Source organism: Molossus molossus, unplaced genomic scaffold (genome assembly GCF_014108415.1).
Source record: "Molossus molossus isolate mMolMol1 unplaced genomic scaffold, mMolMol1.p scaffold_m16_p_20, whole genome shotgun sequence".
NCBI classification, from domain to species: Eukaryota; Metazoa; Chordata; class Mammalia; order Chiroptera; family Molossidae; genus Molossus; species Molossus molossus.
The window spans coordinates 24,949,370-24,974,038 of NW_023425356.1; the positions used below are offsets into that span (position 1 = coordinate 24,949,370).

The 24,669-nt window shown below is 49.1% G+C and overlaps 2 protein-coding genes across 3 annotated transcripts; one reads left to right on the forward strand and one right to left on the reverse strand.

The window, feature by feature from the left end:
* Positions 1-556: 556 nt before the first annotated feature.
* UBQLN4 (ubiquilin 4) lies at positions 557-18,783 on the reverse strand. Its single transcript, XM_036272416.1, has 11 exons — positions 18,662-18,783; positions 16,538-16,689; positions 15,687-15,904; positions 14,928-15,190; positions 12,388-12,546; positions 6,340-6,565; positions 5,128-5,267; positions 4,546-4,629; positions 4,269-4,384; positions 3,889-4,072; positions 557-2,317 (listed from the first exon to the last, which is right to left on the reverse strand). The coding sequence occupies exons 1-11, from the start codon at positions 18,767-18,769 to the stop codon at positions 2,165-2,167; spliced, it is 1,803 nt and encodes a 600-aa protein (XP_036128309.1). The 5' UTR covers positions 18,770-18,783; the 3' UTR covers positions 557-2,164.
* Positions 18,784-19,848: 1,065 nt separating this feature from the next.
* LAMTOR2 (late endosomal/lysosomal adaptor, MAPK and MTOR activator 2) lies at positions 19,849-24,385 on the forward strand. Of its 2 annotated transcripts, XM_036272949.1 has the most exons (4): positions 19,849-20,007; positions 20,305-20,467; positions 23,896-23,985; positions 24,204-24,385. In XM_036272949.1, exons 1-4 carry the CDS (start codon positions 19,940-19,942, stop codon positions 24,258-24,260), a joined length of 378 nt encoding a protein of 125 aa, XP_036128842.1. In that variant the 5' UTR covers positions 19,849-19,939; the 3' UTR covers positions 24,261-24,385. The 2 variants fall into 2 exon arrangements, with proteins under 2 accessions (XP_036128842.1, XP_036128843.1); XM_036272950.1 differs by lacking the exon at positions 23,896-23,985.
* Positions 24,386-24,669: the final 284 nt, after the last annotated feature.

Consider the following 24,669-nt stretch of genomic DNA (forward strand, 5'->3'; position numbering starts at 1 on the left):
ATAGAAGTAATGACCTAGCCATCATCCAAATACCTTCATACAGTCCTCTCCCAGGCTGACCAACAAAGGTGAGGGGGAGGTGAGGAATCTGGTATCTTATGTTCAGGGGATGGGGACTGGAAGAGTGCTGTCCTTCCCATTCCTAAACCATGGATTATAGACACCCCCATGACCAGTTATCTCTTAACATTCAATGTTTAACGTCTATGGTTTACCATGGATTATAGACACCCCCATGACCAGTTATCTCTTAACATTCAATGCTTCTTAACGTCTGTGGTTTACCATGGATTATAGACACCCCCATGACCAGTTATCTCTTAACATTCAATGTTTCTTAACATCTATGGTTTACCATGGATTATAGACACCCCCATGACCAGTTATCTCTTAACATTCAATGTTTCTTAAGGTCTGTGGTAACTGAACCCAATGTCAAATTCCTCTAGAACCTCTTTATAAAAACCCTCTAAAACCAAGATGTCTTCAGCTAGCCTCCACCCCCACAACCCAGAAAACAAACACTAAGACACACTCACAACAAAGACCACACCATTTATTTACAAAGGCCAGTGTGGGAGCTGAGGGAAGGATGGAGGGAAGCCACGCGGACATCCTCTCTGGATTGCTTGGGGCCCTTTCCCACTTGGAGAAAATTCTGTTTTTCATGCCTCCATAGTCTCAGCCATGGGTCCTCCAAGCTACCGGGCTAAGTAGCAGAGAGAGGAGGTGATATGAGCCTCCTCTGTGCTCCAGTAGAGTCATCCCCAATTCCAGATCCAAGGCAGCATGGTCACCCTCTCCTTTCCTTTTTCAGATGGAACTTTCTAGCCTGGAGGGAAATAGTGAAGAACTCAAAGGGCAGGAGCTAGAATGCCAAAGGCCAAGGGTTCCAGAGAGAAAGACCCTTCTACCATTCCCTGAAAGCAACTATGAGAGGAGTGTAATGGTGCTGATCACAGCCCTGGCAGCTTCAGGAGTGTCCACACTACCCTTGGGTTACCCAGCATCTAGAGGCCCAAGGGGCATAGCTCCTTGGTCTGTATGCATTCCTGTCCTGGACTAGCCCTCTGCCTACTTCTCTGGTGGGAGGAGCTCTGAACCAGAAATCAGTAAAGAATCCACCCTTCCACTCAACCCACACACACTCACTGCTGAAACAGACCCCACTCTACTTCATTTCTTTTGAGGGGGGCTCCAATCACTGGTACTTGGGGACACAGGTAGGTCCTGGGTTCACAGAAATGTGTGTGAGTGTGTACATAGCATGTGTGTTTGAGGAAATGGAGCCAGTGTGGCCCCTTGTGAGCCATATTGCTTAGCTTCACTGAGGCCCTTTCAACTCAAGTTCCATTAGCATCTGTCTCCTCTGCCAGGCCTGAGCCAGGACTCCCCTGCCTAAAAGAACAATTAGTTCTTCCACTCCCTAACTGCAAATTCCAACTTCCAATCCTTTTATTCAGTCTATTTTACCCACTCTCTTCCTCCAGAAATCTCATGCCCTCCTGTATACTAATCTCCACTGGGCTTGTTATACCCTTGTTCAGAGGGCTGTGTCTTATCTCCTCCTTCAGACAGGAAGAACAGGCATCTTCCTCCCCCTGGAAGTCCCAAACGACCCCATTAAAAGTGCTGGATGTCCAGACTAGGGAGTGAGGAAGAAAATTTCAGCCTGCTTCATCTGCCTCTCCTTCAGAGTATGAAGTTCTAGCACTGGTTAGGTTGGAGGTGAGAGGGGATGAGGAAAGAAAGAAGGAAGAAAGTTACCAAAAGCAAACATAATACAAGCAAAATCCTAGTGGTATAGGTGAAAGACCATGTTCCAATAAACCAGAGTGTTGGTTCCTCCTTCAACTCTGTGCTGCCACTGAGAAGTTGGAAGATTGCAAAGGTGGTTGTGGAGCCAATCAATAAAACTCTGAAAACCATTTCAATAGTTCTGCTCAAGCAGGACCAGGAGAAAAGATTCTGTAAGAGATGTAGCAGTAGAACCAAAATTCTCAGACAGAGCTACCGGGTTGGGGTCCACACCTCTAAAGCCACCCTGCTGTCTGGAGAGAACAGGAAGAAGACAGAAGGATGACAAGCTGCAGAGGGAAGGAGCTGACAGGAACCAATGCCTGGCATCCAGGGAAGGGAGAAGCAGGAGGCACAGGCCACAGGATTAGGAGAGCTGAGAGCCCAGGAGTCTCTCAATAGCCGCATTGATGTCCCCTCCTGTGGCAATCAGGGCCTGCAGGTTAGCCTCGCGGTTGATGAAGCCCATGGCGTTGAGCTGCTCTAGCTGCTGCTGGAATCTCACTTCCGGCGTCTGCACCTACAGGGGATAGGCCTTGTGAAGTGGATACAGGACAACTTCAGAAGCTGGGGGTTTATAATGAAGAGAAGACAACCTGTAGGTCTTCTCGAACACCCTCAGAGTCAACCAGTGGAGCAGGGTGGGGTGAGCTGCAAATGGGGACCAAGGGGCCTGGGTCTTAAGTCTCACTACAACTGTGCAATAATAAGGTGGGAGTGTCTTTCTTAAAATTTCAAAGTAACAGATAGGCTTCGGTCAGCTTACATTCCGAACTGCTTTCCATCAACAGTTTGGAGAGGTTAACAGGTACTCCAAACGCCAAATGCTCTATGGTGGGGGAGATACATGCTAAACACCACCTCTAAACCCCTCCTAGCCATCATCACACATACAGTCATGTTAAAGGCCAGAGAATGGCCCCAGGTAAAAAAGAACCAGTTTAATTTTAACCAATCAATAAAAACAGTTATTTACAAAAGAGAAGGGTTTTCATATTTGACACTCCTATAAACATCTCCTGCAAGTGTTTTCCCAAGAGATGTTTAAGAAGCACCAGCCTAGATCATGAACAGAAGACTCTCAAACCTGGAAGGAGCCCAGCAATCACAGGCCACCTGGCTACTGTACAAAAGCCCTATCCAGTGCTCCATGCCATCCATAGAATTTAAGCTGGGCTGAATCTTAGCAATCACTTGGTTCAGCTTTTGCAGAGCTGGGCATACTTAATTTCTGTGGAAAGACTTTCCCCAGATGAGTCACAAAGGCCGGAGCAAGGTTAAAGGGCTTACCCAAGGTCATCCCCAATCCTCCAAACCCCTAGCCTTGACTTTGTAACCCAGGGCTTTAGTTACCTCACCTCCCATAATCCTCTTCTTAGGTCTCAGAGATGGAGGCTGCTTTAATTATCAAAAGAATCCCATAATATAAGCAAAAGTATAAATTCTGGAGCCAGCATGCTTCGGTTTGAATCTTGGCTCCATTATTTACTAGCTATTTTTGTTTTGTTAATCCTCACCCAAGGATATTTTTTTCCACTGATTTTTAGAGTGGAAGCGGGTGTGGGGGGGGGGGTGGAGAACATCAATGCAAGAGAGATGCATCGACTGGCTGCCTCCCACAGATGCCGTGACTGGGACCGGGGATTGACATGCAACCTAAGTATGTGCCCTTGACTGGGACTCGAACCCACGACCCTTTGGTGTGAGGGCCAATGCTCTAACCAGTGAGCAATACCAGCCAGGGCCCACTAGCTTTTGACTGAGCAAGCCACTTAATCTCTCTGGGCTTCAGTTTTCTCTTTTTATAACACAGAAATTATAATAATAGCTTCCTCACAAGGCTGTTGTGAGGAATAAATTAAATGAGGCACTTAGAACAGTACCAAGCACATGGTAAGTGCTATTACTATTCTCTCCATTTTACAGCTGTGGAAACTGAACTTAGGGAAGATCAGTAACTTGCCCAAGGCTAGAAAGTGGCAGACTGGGGTCTAGAGCTAGGTCTGGCTGATTCCAAAGGATGCTCTGCCGTCACCTGACACCACCAGGACAGAGTGGTGGTTCCAGCACCAGCTCTGCTACCCCATGTACCTGGGAGCTTCCACTTCCTGCCAAAAGTTGGATCATCTGCTGCATGAGCTGCTGTTGAGCACTGGAAGCCCCAGTGGGAGAAGTGGCTGGTGGGGCTGGTGAGGAGGTGGGAGCCTCAGGCACAGGCCCGGCATTGCTGCCTGCTGAGGGTACGAGGGTCCGGGACATCCCGAAGGAGCCAAGGCTGCAGACAGGAGAGACCAAAAGGTGGGAGATGGCCTCTGAGAAAGGGATCAGAACATGAGATCCAGAAGGAAGAGCAATTGGAACAAACAGGAAAACAGACCCTGAGAGACACAATGGCTGCTCAGAGTGACAGAGGGAAGGGTTGAAGAAAGAAGTAGCTGGAACCTTGCTGTCCACCTGCCACCCACCCTCACCTGGGTATCAGCCCAGGGGCCTCAGTCTGCAAAGTCTGCAATCCCTGCTGGATCTGCAGCAGCGCCTGCATGGCGCGGGGATTTGTAAGGATGGAGAGTGACTCCGGGTTCTGCATCTGGTGGGAAACAAGCAGAGAAAGGCAATGGAGGAGGCAGGAGACAGGAAGCAGCCTAAACCAAGTCCAGTGGCAAGCTCTGCCCTGTCCCTGAAGTTCCACCCCTTGGGCTTCAGGGTCCAACCCCAGCCAATTTCCACCTCTCTAGGCTCCCCACTCACCTGCTGCAGGAAGACGGGGAGCTGCAGGCGGAGCTGCTCCTGAAGCTGGGGGTTTCCCGCGAAGAGTGGCACGTTCACCATCATCTGCCGGGGTCAAGGTAGTAGGGGGAGGCCTGGGCCTACCCACCCTAAGAACTCCCCTCACAGCCTCAGTCTCCCTCAGCACCCCTACCACTGCAGGAAATCTGGCCAGCTTTTCCAAGGATCTCAAAGTATCCTGAAGGCCTAAGTGGGACAGTGAGAGGAAATGGAACTATACTCCAGGCAATAATGAGTATCAGGAGCCAGGCTGCTCAGCCCTGGGTCTGACGATGACGAGAGCTAACACTCCCAGTGCACAGTGCCTACAGTGTGCCATTCCAAGTTCAAAGCACTTTGTATGCATTAACTCACTTAATCCTCACAAGTCTATGAGGAACTATTGTTATCACCAGTTTACAGATTAGGAAACTGGGAGGTTAAACTACTTGCTTAACTTACACAGCTAGGCAGTGATGAAGCTTGATACAAACCCAGGCAGTCTGGCTCCAGTGTTTTGACCACATTTACCCCCAGTGCACTCCCCTGGAACCAGTTCCATACCTGAGCAGCAAAGTCAGGGTTCTGGGCGAGTGTCTGCATCATGCTGCGCATGTAGGGGGCAGAGATCACGTTCTGCATCAGCTGGGGGTTCTCTGAGATCTGCTGGAGCAGGGCCTGCATTTCTGGGCTGTTGAACATCCCTAAGGCAAAGAGGAAAAAACAAACCAAACAGGAGAAAAGGGGTCCAGATGGAAACCAGATGCCTTGCTTCAATCTACCTTACTTTAGACACTGATTGGTTACAAAACTCAAAAAGGCAACGGTAAAATGGGCACCCAGGTACTGGGACATAGTCCAAGTCTCTCCTGACTCCTGCTTTGGCCTGGCCCTTTCCCATCCACTTTGCTAAGGACAAGCCAGTTGCAAACTGGGTCCAATTCATGCCCTGTTCCTTCCACTAGCTCATACAATGTCAGAGTTAGAAAGGATACGACTAAAGATCACCTAGATCAATGATTTTCAAACTTGTCTTAGCAGCAGAGACCCTTTTCCTCAAACCAAATCTCACACAGAAACCAAGAATATCAATAGTCTGGTTGGTGCTGGAGCAGGAGGCCTGGAGCCTCCCCCCTTTGGTTCCTCCTCATCCTAGGGTCCAGACCCCCTAAGAACTCAAAAGCACACTTTAAAAATTGTGGATCAGGTTCAATTCCCTTATTTTATAAATAAGGGAACTGAAGCACAGAGGGGAAGGGACTTTTTCAATCAAGATGTTCCCCAGGTTACAGAGAAATCAGGGCATCTACCAAAAACATCTCCAGGGTTATAAGTACAGTCAGGGTTGATAAATGGGATATCCCCAGGGTTGTGCAGTGCATAACCTGTACTTCCATACATGGCTGCTCTGCACATCCTTCTCCCCCAGCCTCACATCTGCCTGTGCCCAGGTCTGCCCTGATTCCTCTCCCACACCCCATCCCAACTGACCCATTTACACTGGATAGTACCACACATGCTGAAGAGCTTAGAGGGTGGGGCCTGGTTTATTCATGAGCCATTACTTAGGTCTCTCTCAGTGATTATCAGGGCATGGTCTACCAACCCTCACTCTCTGAGGGGTAGAGCCACTATCTCAGGCCGCAGAGCCCCCTCTATGGCTTCAACAGTCTCACCTCTGTCTTCAATATTCTGGAACAGTATGAACCCCATTCAGTCCTGGGCCAGAGGAACTGCCCGGTGACCCCACTAAGCTCCTTCCACCCTAGGACATACCTGACCCCAGGCTAGCCGCATTGATCCCAAAGGGGTTCGAGACTGTCGGGTGCACCTGGCTGGTCCCCGATCCTCCGGTGCCCTCCCCACCGGACCCGGGGGCCTGGGAGGTGGGGGGCGAGGGGCTCCAGGGGTTAGGGAGGGGCTCTCGATTCTCAGTCCGCAGAGGCTGGGAAGATGAGCTGTCGGAGTTCCCGGCCAGGGAAGAGAAGGGATTGTTGCCAAACTGGGAGGAGGGAAAGGTTTCGGGTTAAGGACTGAAAAAACAAATCAGGGACAAGGGCTACATCCTTTCTTTCCTATCACCTAGTAGCCTCCCCTTCCCCAGGAAAGGGAGAGAGATCTAGGACCTTAGCAGTCTTCAGCTCAGTTTTTAGCCCCACAGTGGGCAGCACCACCCCTGTCCTGCAGAGTGGGAGCTGGCTGATGATAACTGGATAATGGAAACCCTCAGATAACTGGAAAGTTGCCATCTCTCCTGGTGGCTCTAAATATTTGGTCTGTAGTCTCCTGTGTTCCACAGTACTTTACACACACAATTCCTTATCTCTTCAGGTGCAGAGACATCGGACTCACCTTCGCACCCTGTTCCTGACACTCGTAGGTGCTCAACAACTAACTGTTGGCTTTTACTTCAATGATGATTTGCCTCCAACTTCCCCTTTTCCAATCACTTGGCACAATACTAACTCCCTAGAGCCCTCTACCTTACCACCTGAGTCCCCTAAGTGGGTTCTGTCCCTCCAGGAGCACCACAATGGAGCACATCTCTGGCTGAGCATGTCCTCCCTAGGTCTTCAATCTCCTCCTTCCACCTCCCAACCTACCTCCTCAAACAAGCTGCTTCAGCTAAACAGTCCCCCTCAGCACCGGGCTCCCACTGTGTCACTCAGGACTATCCCAGGGTCTGGACCCATCATATGGTGTGCACCCAAGAGAGTATCTGAATCTCCTCCCTCTAGCCCCACCAGCACCCAGGAAAGAGCTCTGTCCAAGTGGTGTGCTTGCTCAGGAAGTCCCAAACCCTATTGCCCTTGCTCAGCCTCTTTCCTGAGTTCCTAGGCAGTCCTGACCTAAGCAGGTATCTGAGCAGCTTAAGCCCCTCCCCATGTGGTTTCACATCCAGTCACTTTTTCTGTTTATTCTAAGTGGGTCATAGGGACCAGGGCTGACGAAGGACTTTCCTGCTCTGAGCTGTGGTTCCTCCACCTTACCAGATGCCTGTTCAGATAACAGGGCTTGCAGGCAAGAGTCTAAGTACCAGTTTTAGTCTCTGTCCCTGTTTCAAATTTCCTGTTCTGGTAACTTGCTTAGCACCCAACATCATCTAGTTCTGGGCCCTGCTTTGTTCTTCGTGGTACACCCTAAAGACTGAGTCTCTTTTCCTGAACCCCCTATAGTGATAACACCTGCCATTTATTGAACATCTACTATGTGCTTGCTATATTTATTGTAATGTTTATAATCTCTCTCAAATATGCCAGTTCTCAAAGTGTGGTCCTAGGATCCCTGTAAGGTTCAAAACTATTTTTATAATTCTAAGACATTATTTGCATTTTTCACTTTCATTCTCTCATGAGTATTGAGTGGAGTTTTCCAAGGGCTACATATATAATGTGACACTGCAGCGGACTGAACAAAGCAGAAGATCAGAGAATCCAGCTGTCTTGTAGCCACACATTAAAGAGATCTGCAAAAATATAAGACAGGCCCTGGCCAGATAGCTCAGTTGGTTAGAGCATCATCCCAATATGCCAAGGTTACAGTTCCAATACCCAGTCAGGGCACATATAGAAATCAAACAAAAAACAACAAAAAAATACATTGTAAAAGGAAGAAAAAAAAAGTAAAACAAGGCCACTCTTTCCCCTAAAGTTTTGATTTGGGGCTGGCCGGTGTGGCTCAGTGGTTGAGTGTTGGACTATGCACCAAGAGGTCACCCATTTGATTTCCAGTCAGGGCACATGCCTGGGTTATGGACTGATCCCCAGTGGGGGACATGCAGAAGGCAGCTGATCCATGTTCTCTCTCATCAATGTTTCTCTCTCTCCCTCTCCCTTCCTTTCTCTCTAAAATCCATAAAGAAAAAAATAGCCCTGGCCAGTTTGGCTCAGCGGTTAGAGTGTCGGCCTGCAGTCCAGAGAGACCTGGGTTCGGTTCCTGCTAAGGGCATGTAACACAGTTGCAGTTTGTCCCTGGCCCTGGTTGGGTGGCAACCACTTGATGTGTCCCTTTCACATCGATGTTTCTCTCTCTCCCTCCCACTCTATCTGAACAAAAAATGGAAAAATGTCCTTGGGTGAGGATAAAATATATATGTGTGTGTGTGTGTGTGTATATATATACACATACACACACACACACACACACACACTTTTTTTTTTTTCCCAAATAAAATAAAGGCCAGCTGTTGTGGCTCAGTGGATTGAGGGTCAGCCCATGGACTGAGCAGTCCCAGTTCGATTCCCAGTCAGGGCACATGCCTGGGTTGCGGGCTCGATCCCCAGTAGGGGTCATGCAGGAGGCAGCCAATCGATGCTTCTCTCTCACATCAATGTTTCTATCTCTCGCTCTCCTTTCTGTTTTTAAACAAAATCAATAAAGCCACCCTGGCCGGTTTGGCTCAGTAGTTGGAGTGTCACCCTGCGGTCCAGAGAGACCTAGGTTCGGTTCCTGCTAAGGGCACGTACCTCGGTTGCAGTTTGCTCCTTGCCCCAGTAGGGGTTGTGTGGGTGGCAACCAGTCAATGTGTCTCTCTTGCATTGATGTTTCTCTCTCTCTCTCTCCCTCCCTCTTTCCTTCCTGCTCTATCTGAAATGCAAAAATGTCCTCGGGTGAGGATAAAAAAAAAAAAATCAATAAAAACATAGTTTAAAATAAAATAAAAAATCAAGTTTTGATTTGGAAAATACAGTTATTTTCAAAAGAATACGTATGCTATTTAGGTTAATATTTGATGAACTTATTTAAAAAATGAATTAATAAATATTACAATTTTCTTAGTTTTATTTTACATACAGTGAATATCAGCAGATCTAACCCACACAAACAAAAGCTTTTTGGGATCCTCAATAACTTTTAAGAGGATAAAGGGATCCTGAGACCAAAATGATTGAGTATCACTGCTATAATATATTGCCTCCATTTTGAAAATGAGGAAGCCAAGGCTTACAGAGGTTAGGAAACTCACTTAAAATCACATCACTCGAAAATGGTGAAGCCAGGTATTTGAACCCAGGTTTGTTGATGCTCAATGCTATGTTCTTTTAGCTAAACCAGAGAGAGGGTCACACACCTTAGGGTCACATCAGAATTAGATGCAGTGCTTATTATAAGTCTCTCTCAACTACTTGGTCTTTTTAATTTTAATTTAATTTTATTTTTTTATCCTCACCTAAGGACATTTTTCCATTTTTTGTTCAGATAGAGTGGGAGGAAGAGAGAGAGAAACATCGATGGGAAAGGGACACATTGAGTGGCTGCCACCCACACGACCCAACCAGGGCTGGGGACAAACTGTAACCGAAGTATGTGCCCTTAGTGGGAACCAAACCCGGGTCTCTCTGGACCACATCAATGTTTCTCACATTAGAGTTGACGCTCTAACCACTGAGCAATCGGTTAATTTTAATTTTTTAAAATATGTTTTTATTGATTTTTTTAGAGAGAGAGGAAGGGAGAGAGAGATAGAAACATCAATGTGAGAGAGAAACATCAATCGGCTTCCTCATGCACACCCCCCACTGGGGATCAAGCCCATAACCCGGGCATGTGCCCTGCCCAGGAATTGAATTGGGACCTCTCTGTGCATGGAACGATGCTCAATCCATTGAGCCACACCAGCCAGGCAACTACTTGATTTTTTTAAAACTAGGTAAATGTATTACTTTGATATATATTTTAAATTAAATACTTAAGTAAAATGTAAAATAAACAAATAAATTCCTTTAAAATTTAACAGTTGATCCCTACAAGCAGTTTATAAATTTTGAGAGTAATCCCCAAAATAACCAAGATGATATTGAAGAATAGTTGGGGGATTCACTCCTCCAGATACTGACTTAAATAAGACAATGTGGTATCACTGCAGGGACAGACAGACAGACCAGTGGGACTGAATAGAGTCAGAAAGACATTCACTCATTTGTGGAGACTTGGTATAGGACAGATGCAGCATGAACAAGGAATCCGATGGGATATCACAGACCACTCAGGATATGGCGCTTTTTCCTTTCCACAAGTTAAAAATAATGTGAGATCCGCCCTGGCCAGTTTGGCTCAGCGGTTGAGCATCGGCCTGCGGACCAGAGAGTCCCGGGTTCGGTTCCCACTAGGGGCACGTACCACAAAAACAAAAATAATAACAATAATGTGAGATCCCATGATCCCACTGGGTGGGGTGTGTCCAGTTTGTGAAAATCCATCAAGTTGTACACTTTATGTGCACCTTTCAGTCACTATATTATCCTGCAATACATTTTTTAAATGTTTAAAAAGCAAGTTAAAAATTATATGAACAGCCCTGGCCAGTTTGGCTCAGCGGTTAGAGCGCCGGCCTGTGGTCCGGAGAGACCCGGGTTCGGTTCCCGCTAAGGGCACGTACTTCGGATGCAGTTTGTCCCCGGCCCTGGTTGGTCGTGCGGGTGGCAGCCACTCGATGTGTCCCTTCACGTCGATGTTTCTCTCTCTCTCTCCCTTCCTCTCTCTCCCTCCCACTCTATCTGTACAAAAAATGGAAAAAAAAAAAAAAAAGTAAAAAAAAGAAAAAATTATATGAACAGCATGATATCACATCTATACAGTTGAAAATATGCAAAACAAAACTACAGATTATTTATGGACACATATATAGGCAATAAAATAATCAAAATGAAAAGACACTAACTTCAGGTGGTAGTTAGCTCTGGAAAAGGAAAGAAAGCCATAAGAGAAGGCTACATTCTACCTATAACGTCTTATCTGTAAATATTACATATGTGTAGGAAAACATACAAAATATTAACATTCATTAACTTGGGGCAGGAAAGAAGTGTTTGGGAGAAGAAAACAGAAGGATCCCTTTTAAATAATGTATTGAGGTCATATTTCTTTCCATGCTTTTTGTATACCCTTTTGTTTACTTTGTGTACCTTTTGAATTTTATTTATTTATTTATTTATTTTGGTGAATCCTCACCCGAGGATATTTTCCATTGATTTTTCAGAGAGAGTGGAAAGGAGGGAAGGACAGAGGGAAAGAAAGAGAAACATCAATGTGAGAGAGACACAGTGATCAGTTGCCTCCTGCAAGCTGGGGATCAACCTGCAACCCAGGGACAGGCCCTTGACCAAGAATCAAACCTGAGACTTCAGTGCGAGGGCCAATGTTCTAACCACTGAACCACACCGGCCAAGGCTACCTTTTGAATTTTGAAACATATAAATGTATAATGTATTTAATGTAAATTAAACTTAAAAAATAAAGAAAAAGAACCCAAAAAGGCACTGAAACTATATATGGCAATATGTTAGGGCAACATGGATACAACAGAATGCTCTATTTTTATCTATATTTGCTGTATATTTGGAAAGAATTCATAAAGCATTTTTAAAAGGGTATAATCCCAGAGGCTGATTCCAAAGATCGAGTCAATAAGTAGCTCCAAGGTGGGGACCAGGAATCTCACCATCAACAGGCTCCCTAGGTAATTCTGCTACAGGTGATCTATGGACCACACTTGAGACACTGTGCTGGGATCAGCTGTTTGACTCCAGGCTTACCCCACAACCTTCAAGCCCCTGGTGCAAGAAGTCTGTCAGAACAACATCATATCCCTCGGACTCTAACCCTCACCCACTTCCCTACATTCTGCTCTAGTGCCTCAGTCCCAAGCCAAGTTGGACCATCCCTGACTATGCATTGTGAGAACCATTTTCAAGCCAAGGCCCACCCTTGGGGGGTGGAGTGGGACTGGAAAGGGAGCAGACAGTACCCCAGGCTCGCCTGTGTTTGGAGGTAGGAAATCTTCAGTTCAGACAACCCACCCACCGCCCCTGCCCCTGGCCCCACCTGTTCCCGGGCAGCACTGAACATGGGCTCCTGGATGTCAGTGTACATGCGACGGAGGGCATTATACCCTCCAGGGATGCTCTCCAGGTTGCTGAGGGCCCGGTCCTGGTTCCGCATCATCTCCTGCATCATGGCTGGATTTCGAGCAAGCTCCATTGTCTGGTGGAGAAGGTAGAGAGACAGAATGAGCCCTAGAGCTAGGGGAGAACCAAGCCTGCAACAGGGTGGGCTCAGAGGAGGAGGCCTGCATCAGGACCAGGGTCCAGAGTCCAAGATCTGCCCTATAGCAGTAGAGCAGGGTAAACTAGACTTCATTCCTATACTGTCATCTTGGCTCCAATCATGCTTCCCTATGGGCATTCTGGCTGGCTTTTTCTAGTGAGGTGCAATGATCCCAGAAGCGGTGAGGGGAACAGCTTCCCTCCCTCAGGTTCAGGGGTTCCATAGAAGTGTCAGGGATCAGGGAGCACAAGGAAATTGAATAAGAATGGACATAAGAAAGGGGAGGAGGCCCTGGCCGGTTTGGCTCAGCGGTTAGATCATCGGCCTGTGGTCCGGAGAGACCCGGGTTCGGTTCCCGCTAAGGGCATGTACCTCGGTTGCAGTTTGTCCCCGGCCCTGGTTGGGTCGTGTGGGTGGCAGCCACTCGATGTGTTCCTTTCACATCGATGTTTCTCTCTCTCTCTCTTCCTCCCACTCTATCTCAACAAAATGTTGAAAAATGTCCTCAGGTGAGGATTAAAAAAAAAAAAAGAAAGAAAGAAAGGGGAGGAGGCAGAAGAGAAAATTAACACCTATGGAGCACCTACTACATACAGGCACTGGACTAAGTAATTTACAGAATTCAAGTCATTTAATCCCCATAATAAATGGTATTTCGGTAGGTATTTCTGTCCCTATTTTGTAGAATAAAAAATAGGCTCAGAGCCCAGCCGGTGTAGCTGTGGTTGAGCATAGTCCCATGCACCAAGAGGTCACCGGTTTGATTCCTGGTCAGGGCACATGCCCAGGTTGTGGGCCAAATCCCCAGTTGCGGGGGGGGGGGCATGCAGGAGGTGGCCAATTGATGTTCTTTCTCATAGATGTTTCTATCTTTCTCTCCCTCTCCCTTCCTCTCTCTCTAAAATCAATAAAAAAAATAAAAATAAGAAAATAGGCTCAGAGACTCACTGCCTGGGAACACACAGCCAGTTAGTGGTGGAGCCAAGTGTCAAGGCCAGGTTAATCTGTCTGACCAACACCAAACTCTGCTTCCTGCTAAATGAGTTAAGGAGGGAAAGGATTCAAGCTGGGACAATGCTACCAACACCCTTTAACCCCCATTTGCAGGTCTTTGGCTTGACTAAATGTGAGAAACAGGATGGGGCTTTCTCTTTAGAGCCAATGTTTCACTCTCAATAATGGGGAACCTGAGTCAACTCCAGGGGACAGCAGTATATGATAGAAAAAATGAATATGGCTACTTCTTGTTCCTATCCAATGCCTTCCCTGTCCTTCTTCCCAAATTTGCTCTACTCTTGCCTCTTCTAAGATATCCTTATGTCTAAGACACTACTCTGATCTCGTATTCAATAAATACTTATTGAATAACTACTATATACATGCACTATTTTAGACAGTGAACAAAACACTTGCAAATCCTTGTCCTGATGAAACTTATCTTCTGGTGAATCTAGCACTGGTGTCCACAGCTCTGCTGAGGTTGTCTTTCCTTGACACCTGGTGAACTGGGTAATGAGATGGAACTCCCAGAGACCAACACAAAACTGCCTCACCTGGGTCTCCCTTACCCACCTGGCCTTGCCTAGCCTTAATGCTCCCCAAATACCCTACCATCTTTTACTCCCAGGCCTTTTCACTTGCTGTGCCTCAGCCCCAAACACTCTTCTCTTTTTCTTCTTCTGGTTCATGTTTCCTCCCTTGGATCTCAGCTTGGGTGACATTTCCTCTAGAAGCCTCCTCAGACTCCCCAGGATAGTGTCAAGACCTACTCTCTGTGCTCCTGGGGGATCCTATGACTATCTGTATGATAGTACCAACCACACTGTATTGTAATTGCCTGCTTACTTATCCCATTTCCTTTTAAGACCAAGAGTTCCTGAAAAGCTAGGCCTGTATCTTTTTTTTTTTTATCCTCACCTGAGGACATTTTTCCATTTTTTGTTCATATAGAATGGGAGGAAGAGGGAGGGAGAGAGAGGAAGAGAGAGAGAGAGAGAGAAACATCGACATGAAAGGGACACATCAAGTGGCTGCCACCTGCACGACCAACCAGGGCCAGGGACAAACTGCAACCGAGGTACATGCCCTTAGCGGGAACCGAACCTGGGTCTCTCTGGACCGCAGGCCGTCGCTCTAACCGTTGAGCCAAACCGACCAGGACTAGGCCTGTATCTTTTCATCACTGTACCCCAAGTGTGTAAAACATGGCTGCTAAACAAATGAATAAATCAAGGTAGGGCAAGGTGGGGAAAGGCCAGTCAGGCACAGCTAGGTGCAGGTGTCTTCCACACCCCCACCCCAACCTCTCTCACACCCACCTGCCTCATCAGCTCGGGGTTGTTGAGCATGTGGCTGATCTCAGGGTTCCGCTCCATCAGCTGCTGCATCTGCGGGTTGGCCATGATCATGTGGCGCATCAGGTCAGGGTTAGACATCATGTCTTGAACCAGGGGGTTCTCCATGATCTGTGACAGCATCTCAGGATTGGACATCAGCTGCCTCTGCATCTGTTGCTGCAGCTCCATGAAGTTGGCTGAGCCCAGACCCAGGCTGCCCAGGCCTAGGATGCCCCCAAAGCCAGCTGCAGGGAGGGGGCAGAGTCACAGTCTGCCACAGGAGCCCTTCCCCCACCTGGTCAAAGCCACTGAGTTCCGGTCTCAAAGATAGGCCCCCTCTGCTTCTCACACCTCCCTTTTCCAGTCATTCCTGCAGCCCCAGCCCTGATCTATTGCGGCAGGGATATCAGCCTGCTAGACTGAGCCCTCTTTGGAGGCCGAGACTGGGAGCAGGGTATAGTCTTGAGAACAAAGAGGGCAACCACTGATGGCCTGTTGAGTAAATCAATATTCCCCAACTGGCTTCTATTGGACCCATTTTTGCCCCTACCTATAATATCCTCACCCAGGGTTTCCCATGTCTCCATCCCTATCTTCTCCCTCACTCTAACATTTGCCCATGCTCCCCTTATCTGGGAAGCCCTATGTCAAGGGGTCCTCTATCCCCATCAGACCATGAGTGGGGACCATGTTTCTCCCTTCTCTTGGCTCTCCCCCAATCCTCAGTCCCTAAGGGCTTACAGAGTATGGATGCGGTAGCATTGGGAGGGCCCTCCCCAGCCCCTGGAGAGGGACCCCCCCCACTGCTCCTCCGGCTTCCACTGCCAGCATCCGAAGTGGCACTGCCAGAGGTGGAGGGCTGGGCAGGGGTGGCAGGTGAAGCAGGCGTGGTGGAGGGTGCTGAGGCAGGGTCTGGAGTAGAGGGGGAAGACGCAGTGGTAGCAGCCGGATCTTGAGCCCTGAGGACCAAGAAAGAAGATCCTAGTTTACATGAACACAAGAAGTGGGAAGACAACCATCTCTATGTGTGGTGTGCAGCTACTGCCCCATCCCAGGCTGCATCCTAAGCAACACTGAGGCTGGGGTGGGGTGATGCTAGGGGATAGTCAGTAAATCACAGAGGGAAGGAGGAGCTAGTATCATCTGTCTTCAGGGCATTCTGGGAGACATAAGTCAGGATCCCTTCCCCTGCAAGTGAGATCATAAGCTTGCCTGGCAACCCATTCGAGAGCCACTTTCCTGGGTCTTGGTATAGGCCCTCTAGGCACAGTTGAGTGATGAGTGAGAAAGTATCAGACAGGAAAAAGTGGTCCAATCAGAAGCTGGACCCCCTCCTCTCCTGAACTTACCTTTTTTTTTTTATCCTCACCTGAGGACATTTTTCGATATTTTGTTCAGACAGAGTGGGAGGGAGAGAGAAACATCGACGTGAAAGGGACACATCGAGTGGTTGCCACCCACATGACCCAACCAGGGCCAGGGACAAACTGCAACTGAGGTATGTGCCCTTAGGGGGAACTGAACCAGGGTGTCTCCAAACTGCAGGCCAACGCTCTAACCACTGAGCCAAACAGGCCATGGCCTGAACTTACTTTTGAGGGGTCTTGATGACCAGATGGACAGTAAGCCCATCCTTGATTCCATGCTGGTTCAATGTGTCCCCGTCCTTGAGGATCTTGCCTGCGAAGATCAGGACCAGCTGATCCTGCTGAGCCTTAAACCTCCGGGAGATTTCCTCTTTGAACTGTGATCAAAAGGAAGAGATCACTACAAAGGTTACCTGGACTCCATCCACCAGAGACCCTTCTTCAAGAGCCTCAGCATTCTTTCCTCCCACCTCTAGTTGTGGGAAGTCCTTTCTGCAGTCTTGACTCCATTCCTCCAGCTGCAATAAGCAGCTTTTTTCTTTCTTTTTTTTTTTTATCCTCACCCAAGGACTTTTTTTTTTTTGCATTTATCCTCAGACAGAGGGAGAGAGGGGGAGAGAGAGGGGAGAGAGAGAGAGAGAAACATCGATGTGAGAGAGACACATGGACTGGTTGCCACCCACACAACCCCAACCAGGGCCAGGGACAAACTGCAACCGAGGTACATGTCCTTAGCGGGAACGGAAACGGGGCCTCTCTGGTCCGCGGGCCGACGCTCTAACCGCTGAGCCAAACCGGCCAGGGCAGCAGCTCCTTTCTTAACCAAGGAGATGGTTAACCCACTAATGAGAGGCTCCTCTCTTAACTCTCCTCCAGGGTCTCCCGCCCCAGGAAGCCCTTGCTGCTATCTGTTCCTCCCTCTTCAGTCCCTCTGCCCAATTCCCTGTGAGGTAGGTTACTGCCTGGACATCACTCTATCTCAGCTCTTTCAGCAGCCTTGGACCTAGGCCCTGTCCCTCAGCCTTCTCTTTTCAGACCCCAAGTTTCTCTCCCCTCTTTATTCCCAGCATGCTTATAACAACTACAACATGAGTTAAGAGTAAGTCCCATGAGCTATACATTAATTATTACCTCCATTTTAAAGATGAGAAAAGAGAATCTGAGTAGTTAGGAAACTTGCCAGGGCAGACTGGACTCAGGTCTTTTTTGTTGTTGTTGTTGTTAACCCTCACCCAAGGATATTTTCCCATTGATTTTTAGATAGAGTGGGAGGGAGGGAGAAACAATGATGTGTCTTGGATTAGTTGCCTTCCGCAGGACCCTGCAGGACCCCAACCAGGGCAGGGATTGAACCTGCAATCCACCTATTTAACCAGTAATCGAACCCAGGACCCTTCCAATCGAGGGCTGATGCTCTAACTGCTGAGCCAAACGGACCAGGGCTGCACTCCTCTATACATCAAAGCCCAGGCTCTTAACCAACATACTGCCTCTCAATTGGAGCTGATTTAAAATCCAGCTTTGCGGGAAAACAAACTTAAATCCTGAAAATGTAGTCATTTTATAAGGTTGGAGGGGCAGTGATGATACTAAAGGCTGATTTGGGAAATTAAGACTCCCAAATCTATCACCACCACCACCCCCAATCAAAACAAACATATACTCTAAGTAAAAACAGTGCACTTGCGAAAAAAACACAGGTAGCTTCCATATCCTCCCTCCCACCCAGAAGGCCTATCTTAAGCCCTGCCCATGTGAAATTCTGGAGCAGCCATTGGGAGGTGGCGAATACATGCAGTATTCCCTCATTCAATACGATTTTATTGAACACCTACTGCACACTGTGCAAATCCCGTAGGGGCTGAGAACCAAATGTAACCGCCTGGATTTGAAAGAGCAAGAAGCATCTGGGCAGAGGGAAATCCTGCCCCGACCGACCCCGCGGCAGAGCACGCAGCTCTCCGCAGCGCCCCCCGCCCGCTCTCGGGGCTCAGCACCATGCCCGGCCCCCATTCAGCCTCGACGCCTCGAACCCAGACCAGCAACCGGGGCGCACACTCCCCTCAAACACTTCCCCCTTCCCTGCTCAAGGTGTCCCCACCCCACTCTCCACCACGCCCCCAGTCCAGGCCACAAGGCAAACCCTGGCTTCCCTTCCCCAACACGCGCCACGCTCCCCCAGACTACCCTCGCAGAACGCCCCCTACCCGCCTTTCCTTCCCTCCAGCTCCTCCGAGTGCCTGCTGGGGCCCCGTCCTCCTCTCCCAGACCCTCCGTACGCACTACCGTCCAGAACCACCCCCTCTCTTCGTGGACCCCTCCTCCCCGCCACCCCCTCACCCGTACTACCTCCTTGACCGAGGCTCGATCGCTGATCATGATTTCCTCCTTGTCCTTGGGTGTCTTGACGGTGACCCGAATGGGGGGCCTCGTCTCGGCCCCGCTCGGTTCCGCCATGCCGCCGCCGCCACCCGGCCGCCCGCCAGCACGCCCCGGCTCCTCCTCCTCCCCGCCCGCCCGGCTGACCTGGCTCGGCTCGGGCGCCTCCAACACTCCCCTCTCCCCTCCTCACTCCTCCCCTCCCCTCCCCTCCCCTCCCCAAGGCTTCGCCACCCGCTTTGGACCAGCCACAGCCACAGCGCCCCGGGCGGACTGGGGGGGCCACTGCAGCGCAGTCCGCCCATGGCCGAGCCCGGGGTCCTGCAGCCTGGACAGGGCCTCGCGGGACGGCTGCCCCTTGGGGGGCTCCGGGCGGGGGCGGGGTGTGTCCGTCAGTGGTGGGGCGGGGGGCGAGCTCCCCACAGGGGACCAGGGCCCATCCAAGAGGGGCCGAGCCGAGCCGAAGCCCCTCCGGCCCAAAGCTGCTCCTGCCCCCTCCGCAGGTCACTCCCGCTGCGGGACAAAGGATTCTCTGTGTCGCCACTTTCTCTCCGTTCCCTGCGATAGCTCGTCTTTCTCGGGAAATCCAAATCCTTTTCAGGCCTGGGACCTCTGACGACTGGGAGGTTGAACTTTTCCACTTCTGGATGTCCACCTAAAATCTCATCTCTAATATTGACTTCCTTTCCCCGAGGGTAGTGGCCTGAACGAACTCTATGAAGTTCGGTTCCAGAGACCTGGGTTTTGCCTGCGTGGTCTTCCTGAGCCTTGGTTTCCTCAGCAGCATCAATCTCATCTCAGAATTGTGCATAGTGTAGAAAATTACTTTGAAAATAACCAAAGGTGTGTCTCACAAATACAGGGATTTTTTCAAAAATTACTGAATCGTGGATTGTTACGCGGACATAATAACTTTTCTCTCCTCGAAAGAGTTAAATGTTCTTCCAAAACCGCCACTGTCCTTTAATTCCCGTTCTTCTCCACCTCCCACCCCCGCCCCCGTAACCACTCGGTCTCAGAGGAAAGGCGAACTATAGTTCCCAGGGTGCCTCGCGATGCCTTAAGGAACTACAATTCCCAGTGGGCCCCGTGGGGGCGGGGTTGAATCTGAACTATAAAGTCAGGCCGCGGAAACTACAATTCCCAGAGCACTCCGGAGCAGGGCAGTACCGGAAGCGGCTGGCGGAGCTCGGCTGGAGGCAATTCGAGGGTCTGGGTGCAAAAAGCCCAGGTTTAGGAGTCGCAGGCATGCTGCGTCCCAAGGCTTTGACCCAGGTGCTAAGCCAAGCCAACACTGGAGGTGTCCAGAGCACCTTGTGAGTGCGAACTGAGGGCCCGAGTGGCGAGCATAGGAGTGGGACAGCGCGCGGCTCTCTGAGGGAGGGGTAGGGAAGGATTTCCGAGAAGGGAGGGGGCAGCAGCTAGGGCAACCGGCTTGGAGGGCCACTGTGGAAAAGGGAAATTGACGTGCTGGGTGCTTGGGTCACGTTCCAGAACACACTCAGCCCAGACCCTTGCTTTCTAGAAGCGTCAGTGGCGGTGGCTGTGACGGGAACCCAAGCCTTTGACTCCCCATAATGAGCACGTTCCTATCCCTCCCTGTCCCTCACCAGGCTGCTGAATAACGAGGGATCTCTACTGGCCTACTCTGGTTACGGGGATACAGACGCCCGGGTCACCGCAGCCATCGCCAGTAACATCTGGGCCGCTTACGACCGGAACGGGAACCAAGCATTTAATGAAGACAATCTCAAATTCATCCTCATGGACTGCATGGTATGGAGAGAGGAGCCACTTCCTCTGTCCCCAAAGGGGATCCCCAGGGGGTGACCTGTGCCTCGTCCTGGATGGTTGGGATCTGTGGAAGATTGCTAAGAGTTGGTCTGCAGCAACATTTATAATAGGCAGGACCTTATGCATCAAGTGGTGGTGAGGAAGGAGTCCTGGATCCGGCATCTACCTGGGGTTCTGCTCTGAGCCAGCCACTTAACATCTGTGGAACCTTGCATAAGCTATTTAGCCTCTCTGAACTCCCTTACCTCAACTCTAAGGTATAAACATTAACACCCTCCCACACATACACAAGGTTGTTGTGAAGATTAAATAAAAGAGTGGATAGAAACTGTAGAGTAAGGTGCACACAAAGTGTGGGCATCCCAGATTCATTGACTTACTGAACAATGAGAGTTTCCAAACCCTTGTCTAATCCCTTCATTTTAGAGAAAGGAGATGAAGTCCAGATAGGGGAAGTGACCATTAGCTTGTGAACTGCTTGGAAACAGTCAATCGCTTTTGTTCAGTCAACAAATATTTAGGTCCCTGTAGTGTTCTCAGGACTAGGGGAAAAGTAGCAAACAGGACATAAATAAACTGCAGCCCTAATGAAGCTTACAGCCTTACATGTCTTAAAATAAGTATAATATAGGCATTTTGTAAAATAATTTTGTAAATATGTTTTGTAAATATGTAAGTTGATTTTATTTTTTCCAATAAATAAAATAGAGAGGGGGAGAGAGAGGGAAACATTGATATAAGAGGGACACATCAGCCCTGGCCAGTTTGGCTTAGCGTTTAGAGCGTCGGCCTGTGGACCGGAGAGTCCCGGGTTCAGTTTCCACTAAGGGCATGTACCTCAGTTATAGTTTGTCCCTGGCCCCAATTGGGGTTGTGTGGGTGGCAACCGGTTGATGTATATCTCTGTCATTGATGTTTCGCTCTCTTCCCCTCTCCCTCCTGCTCTGTCTGAAGATAAATGCAAAAAAAAATGTCCTCAGGTGAGGATAAAAAAAAAAAAGAGGGACACATCAACTGGTTGTCTTCCACACGACCCCGACCAGGGCCAGAGACAAACCTCAACCGAGGTACATGCCCTTGGCCGGAATTGAACCTGCGACGATTTGGTCTTCTGGCTGATACTCTAACCACTGAGCCAAATTGGCCAGGGCTAAGTTTAAAAAATAATACATTAGGTATTGAAAATGCTATGGAGAAAAATGAAGCAAGGAAGTGAAATAGAGGGGGGCATGTGCCAGGGACAATTTCACTGAAAAGGTGACATTTTATGACAGATTTGAAGGAAGCTGGCAAGCTATGTGGCTGTCTGGGGGGAAAACATTTCTGACAGAACAGGATCAACATAATTGATATTGGTGGAGTGGCATGAGAATGGGAGAGGTTATTAGAAGAGGAAGCCAGAGAGGCAGGGGGTGCAGTACCTGGTTCCCAGCACACAGTGGATACCTAGTGAAAATTTGCTGAATCAAATTGAAAAGGCCTGCCCGGCCAGTGTGGCTCAGTGGTTGAGCGTGGACCCATGCACCAAGAGGTTGCTGGTTCAATTTCCAGTCAGAGCACATGCCCAGGTTGTGGGCCTGATCCCCAGTTGGGGGGGCATGCAGGAGGCAGCCAGTTGATGTTCTTTCTTATTGATGTTTCTATCTCTTCCTCTCCCTTCCTCTCTCGCTGAAAAATAAAATAAAATAACCCTGGCCAGTTTGGCTCAGCAGTTAGAGCATTGGCCCGCGGATCAAAGAGGCCCGGGTTCGGTTCCCATTAAGGGCCTATACCTCGGTTGCAGTTTGTCCCTGGCCCCAGTTGGGGTCGTGTGGGTGGCAACCACTTGATGTGTCTCTCTCACGTGGATGTTTCTCTTTCTTTTCCTCTCTGCCTCCTGCTCTATCTCAAGATAAAAATGCAAAAAAAAAAAAAAATGTCCTCAGGTGAGGATAAAAAAAATATGTATACATAAAATAAGATAAATTGCCCTGGCTGGTTTGGCTTATCGGTTAGAGCGTCAGCCTGTGGTCCAGAGAGACCCAGGTTTGGTTTCCGCTAAGGGCGCGTACCTTGGTTGCAGTTGTCCCCGGCCCTGGTTGGGTCGTGCAGGAGGCAGCCACTCGACGTGTCCCTTTCACGTCAATGTTTCTCTCTCTCTCCTCCCCACTCTATCTGAACAAAATTAAATTAATTAAATTAATTTTTTAAAAAATTTGAAAAGGCCCAAGAGTGAAGGATTTCTCACCCTTCACCCAACGAAAGATGCATTTCAGTTCAACTAATGACTCCTACTAGTACCTGTCCTAGACCTGGTGCTATAAGGCAATCCCTCACCTGGGGATATTTTTCTGTTTATCTTCTGATAGAGTGGGAAGGAGGGAGAGAGAGAGAAACATCAATATGAGAGGGACACATCGACTGGTTGCCTCCTGCATGACCCCAATCAGGGCCATGGACTAACTACAACCGAGGTACATGCCCTTGACAGGAATCGAACCCATGGCTCATTGGTCCGCAGGCCAACCCTCTAACTGCTGAGCCAAACTGGCCAGGGCTAAGGCAGTAGCTTTTAAACCTTTGACCACAACCCAGCCATAAAGAACAGCTTTTAAGTCAGAGCCCAGTACACACATATACCCATAAAAACATGTTTCACACAACAGTACTTCCCTTACTACATGCAATACACTTCACTTCTTTCCTTTTTCTTTTAATATTGATCAGCCTTCTCAATTGATCTAACCCTGGGGTCATACCTGCAGTTTAAAAAAAATTACCATAGGAAAAGTATAAGTTGGGTTACTGCTATCAAGCCCCTTACAGTGTCTTTGGGGTGAACCCATAATAATAACCCATTTGGATAACCTTTTGCAGACACAAAACTCCTTCCTGTGTACTAACACCCTCACTAACTTGTGAGATGTGGGTTACGGAAAGAGGAACTGAGTTTCTGGAAGATTGAGTTTTCCAGGGTAACTTGGTTAGTAGGTAGCTGTGCTGAGGTTGGAATTGGCACAGGACCCCATGTCCAGGGCTGTGGCCATAGCTCCTTAAATGAAGCTCCTGCCGTGTCCAGGGCATGATGAAAGATATAGTCTCTCTCTCAAGAAGACTCCTTGAGCCCTGGCCAGTTTGGCTCAGCGGTTAGAGCGTTCGCCTGCAGTCCGGAGAGACCCGGGTTCGGTTCCCACTAAGGGCATGTACCTCGGTTGCAGTTTGTCCCCGGCCCTGGTTGGTCGTGCTGGTGGCAGCCACTCGATGTGTCCCTTTCACATCGATGTTTCCCTCTCTCCCTCCCACTCCGTCTGTACAAAAAATGGAAAAATGTCCTCGGATGAGGATTAAAAAAATAAAAGAAGACTCCTTGAGGAAAGAGGGAGCTAAGGCTGCCAAGCAGAACATCACATCCTGTGATATCACCCCACCAGGAGGGCCGTGTAGCTATCACCCGTGTGGCCAACCTTCTGCTGTGTATGTATGCCAAGGAGACTGTTGGCTTCGGAATGCTCAAGGCCAAGGTGTGTATGTGTTCATCCCTGTACAACCCTAGGCCCGGCCTTCGTTCCTCATCACTGTGTCCACTCCCATCCCCACCACCTTCCTGCAGTCCTCATGTCACCCTATCCATGTCTGGTGGGGCTAGAGGCTAGGTGCTCAGCATTGGGAGTCACCTGGATGTGGGATCCCTCCCATGGCAGGCCATGTGTGATGCTGATCTCTCCTCCTCCTCTCGTAGGCACAGGCCTTGGTGCAGTACCTGGAGGAGCCCCTCACCCAAGTAGCAGCATCCTGATGGGTATTGGTGGAACTACGGGTCATACAAAAGAGATGATCATTTGAAGGGGCAAGGCCCCCCAGGGAAACCTTCCTGGACTGTGGAACTTTGTTTTTTCAAAGAATAAATTTCACTTCTGTCTTGTGGCTTGCCTGCTTTCATGGATGGGAGGAGACAGAGGAGATGGGAAGGAGCAGGGATGGTTTACAATATTCATGTCACGCAAGAACAGATTTCTGGCCCAGCTGGTGTGGCTCAGTGGTTGAGCACTGACTCATGCACCAAGGAGTTACTGGTTCGATTCCCAGTCAGGGCACATGCCTGGGTTGCAGGCCCTACTCACAGTAGTGGGCATGCAGGAGACAGCCCAAGGACAGTTCTGGATGGTGCTCTCTCGTGGATGTTTCTATCTCCCTCTCCCTTCCTC

What these genes read in the sequence shown, in the direction of transcription:
- UBQLN4 (XM_036272416.1), bottom strand. Translation starts at nt 18,769, where the DNA reads ATGGCGGAACCGAGCGGGGCCGAGACGAGGCCCCCCATTCGGGTCACC. An exon ending in GTCATCAAGACCCCTCAAAA is followed by an intron (nt 15,905 to 16,537) that starts GTAAGTTCAGGC and finishes CTTGGTCCTCAG; the next exon opens with GGCTCAAGATCCGGCTGCTA. An exon ending in TGCGGCTAGCCTGGGGTCAG is followed by an intron (nt 5,268 to 6,339) that starts GTATGTCCTAGG and finishes TCTTTGCCTTAG; the next exon opens with GGATGTTCAACAGCCCAGAA.
- LAMTOR2 (XM_036272949.1), top strand. Translation starts at nt 19,940, where the DNA reads ATGCTGCGTCCCAAGGCTTTGACCCAGGTGCTAAGCCAAGCCAACACT. An exon ending in GGAGGTGTCCAGAGCACCTT is followed by an intron (nt 20,008 to 20,304) that starts GTGAGTGCGAAC and finishes GTCCCTCACCAG; the next exon opens with GCTGCTGAATAACGAGGGAT. An exon ending in TCATCCTCATGGACTGCATG is followed by an intron (nt 20,468 to 23,895) that starts GTATGGAGAGAG and finishes TCACCCCACCAG; the next exon opens with GAGGGCCGTGTAGCTATCAC.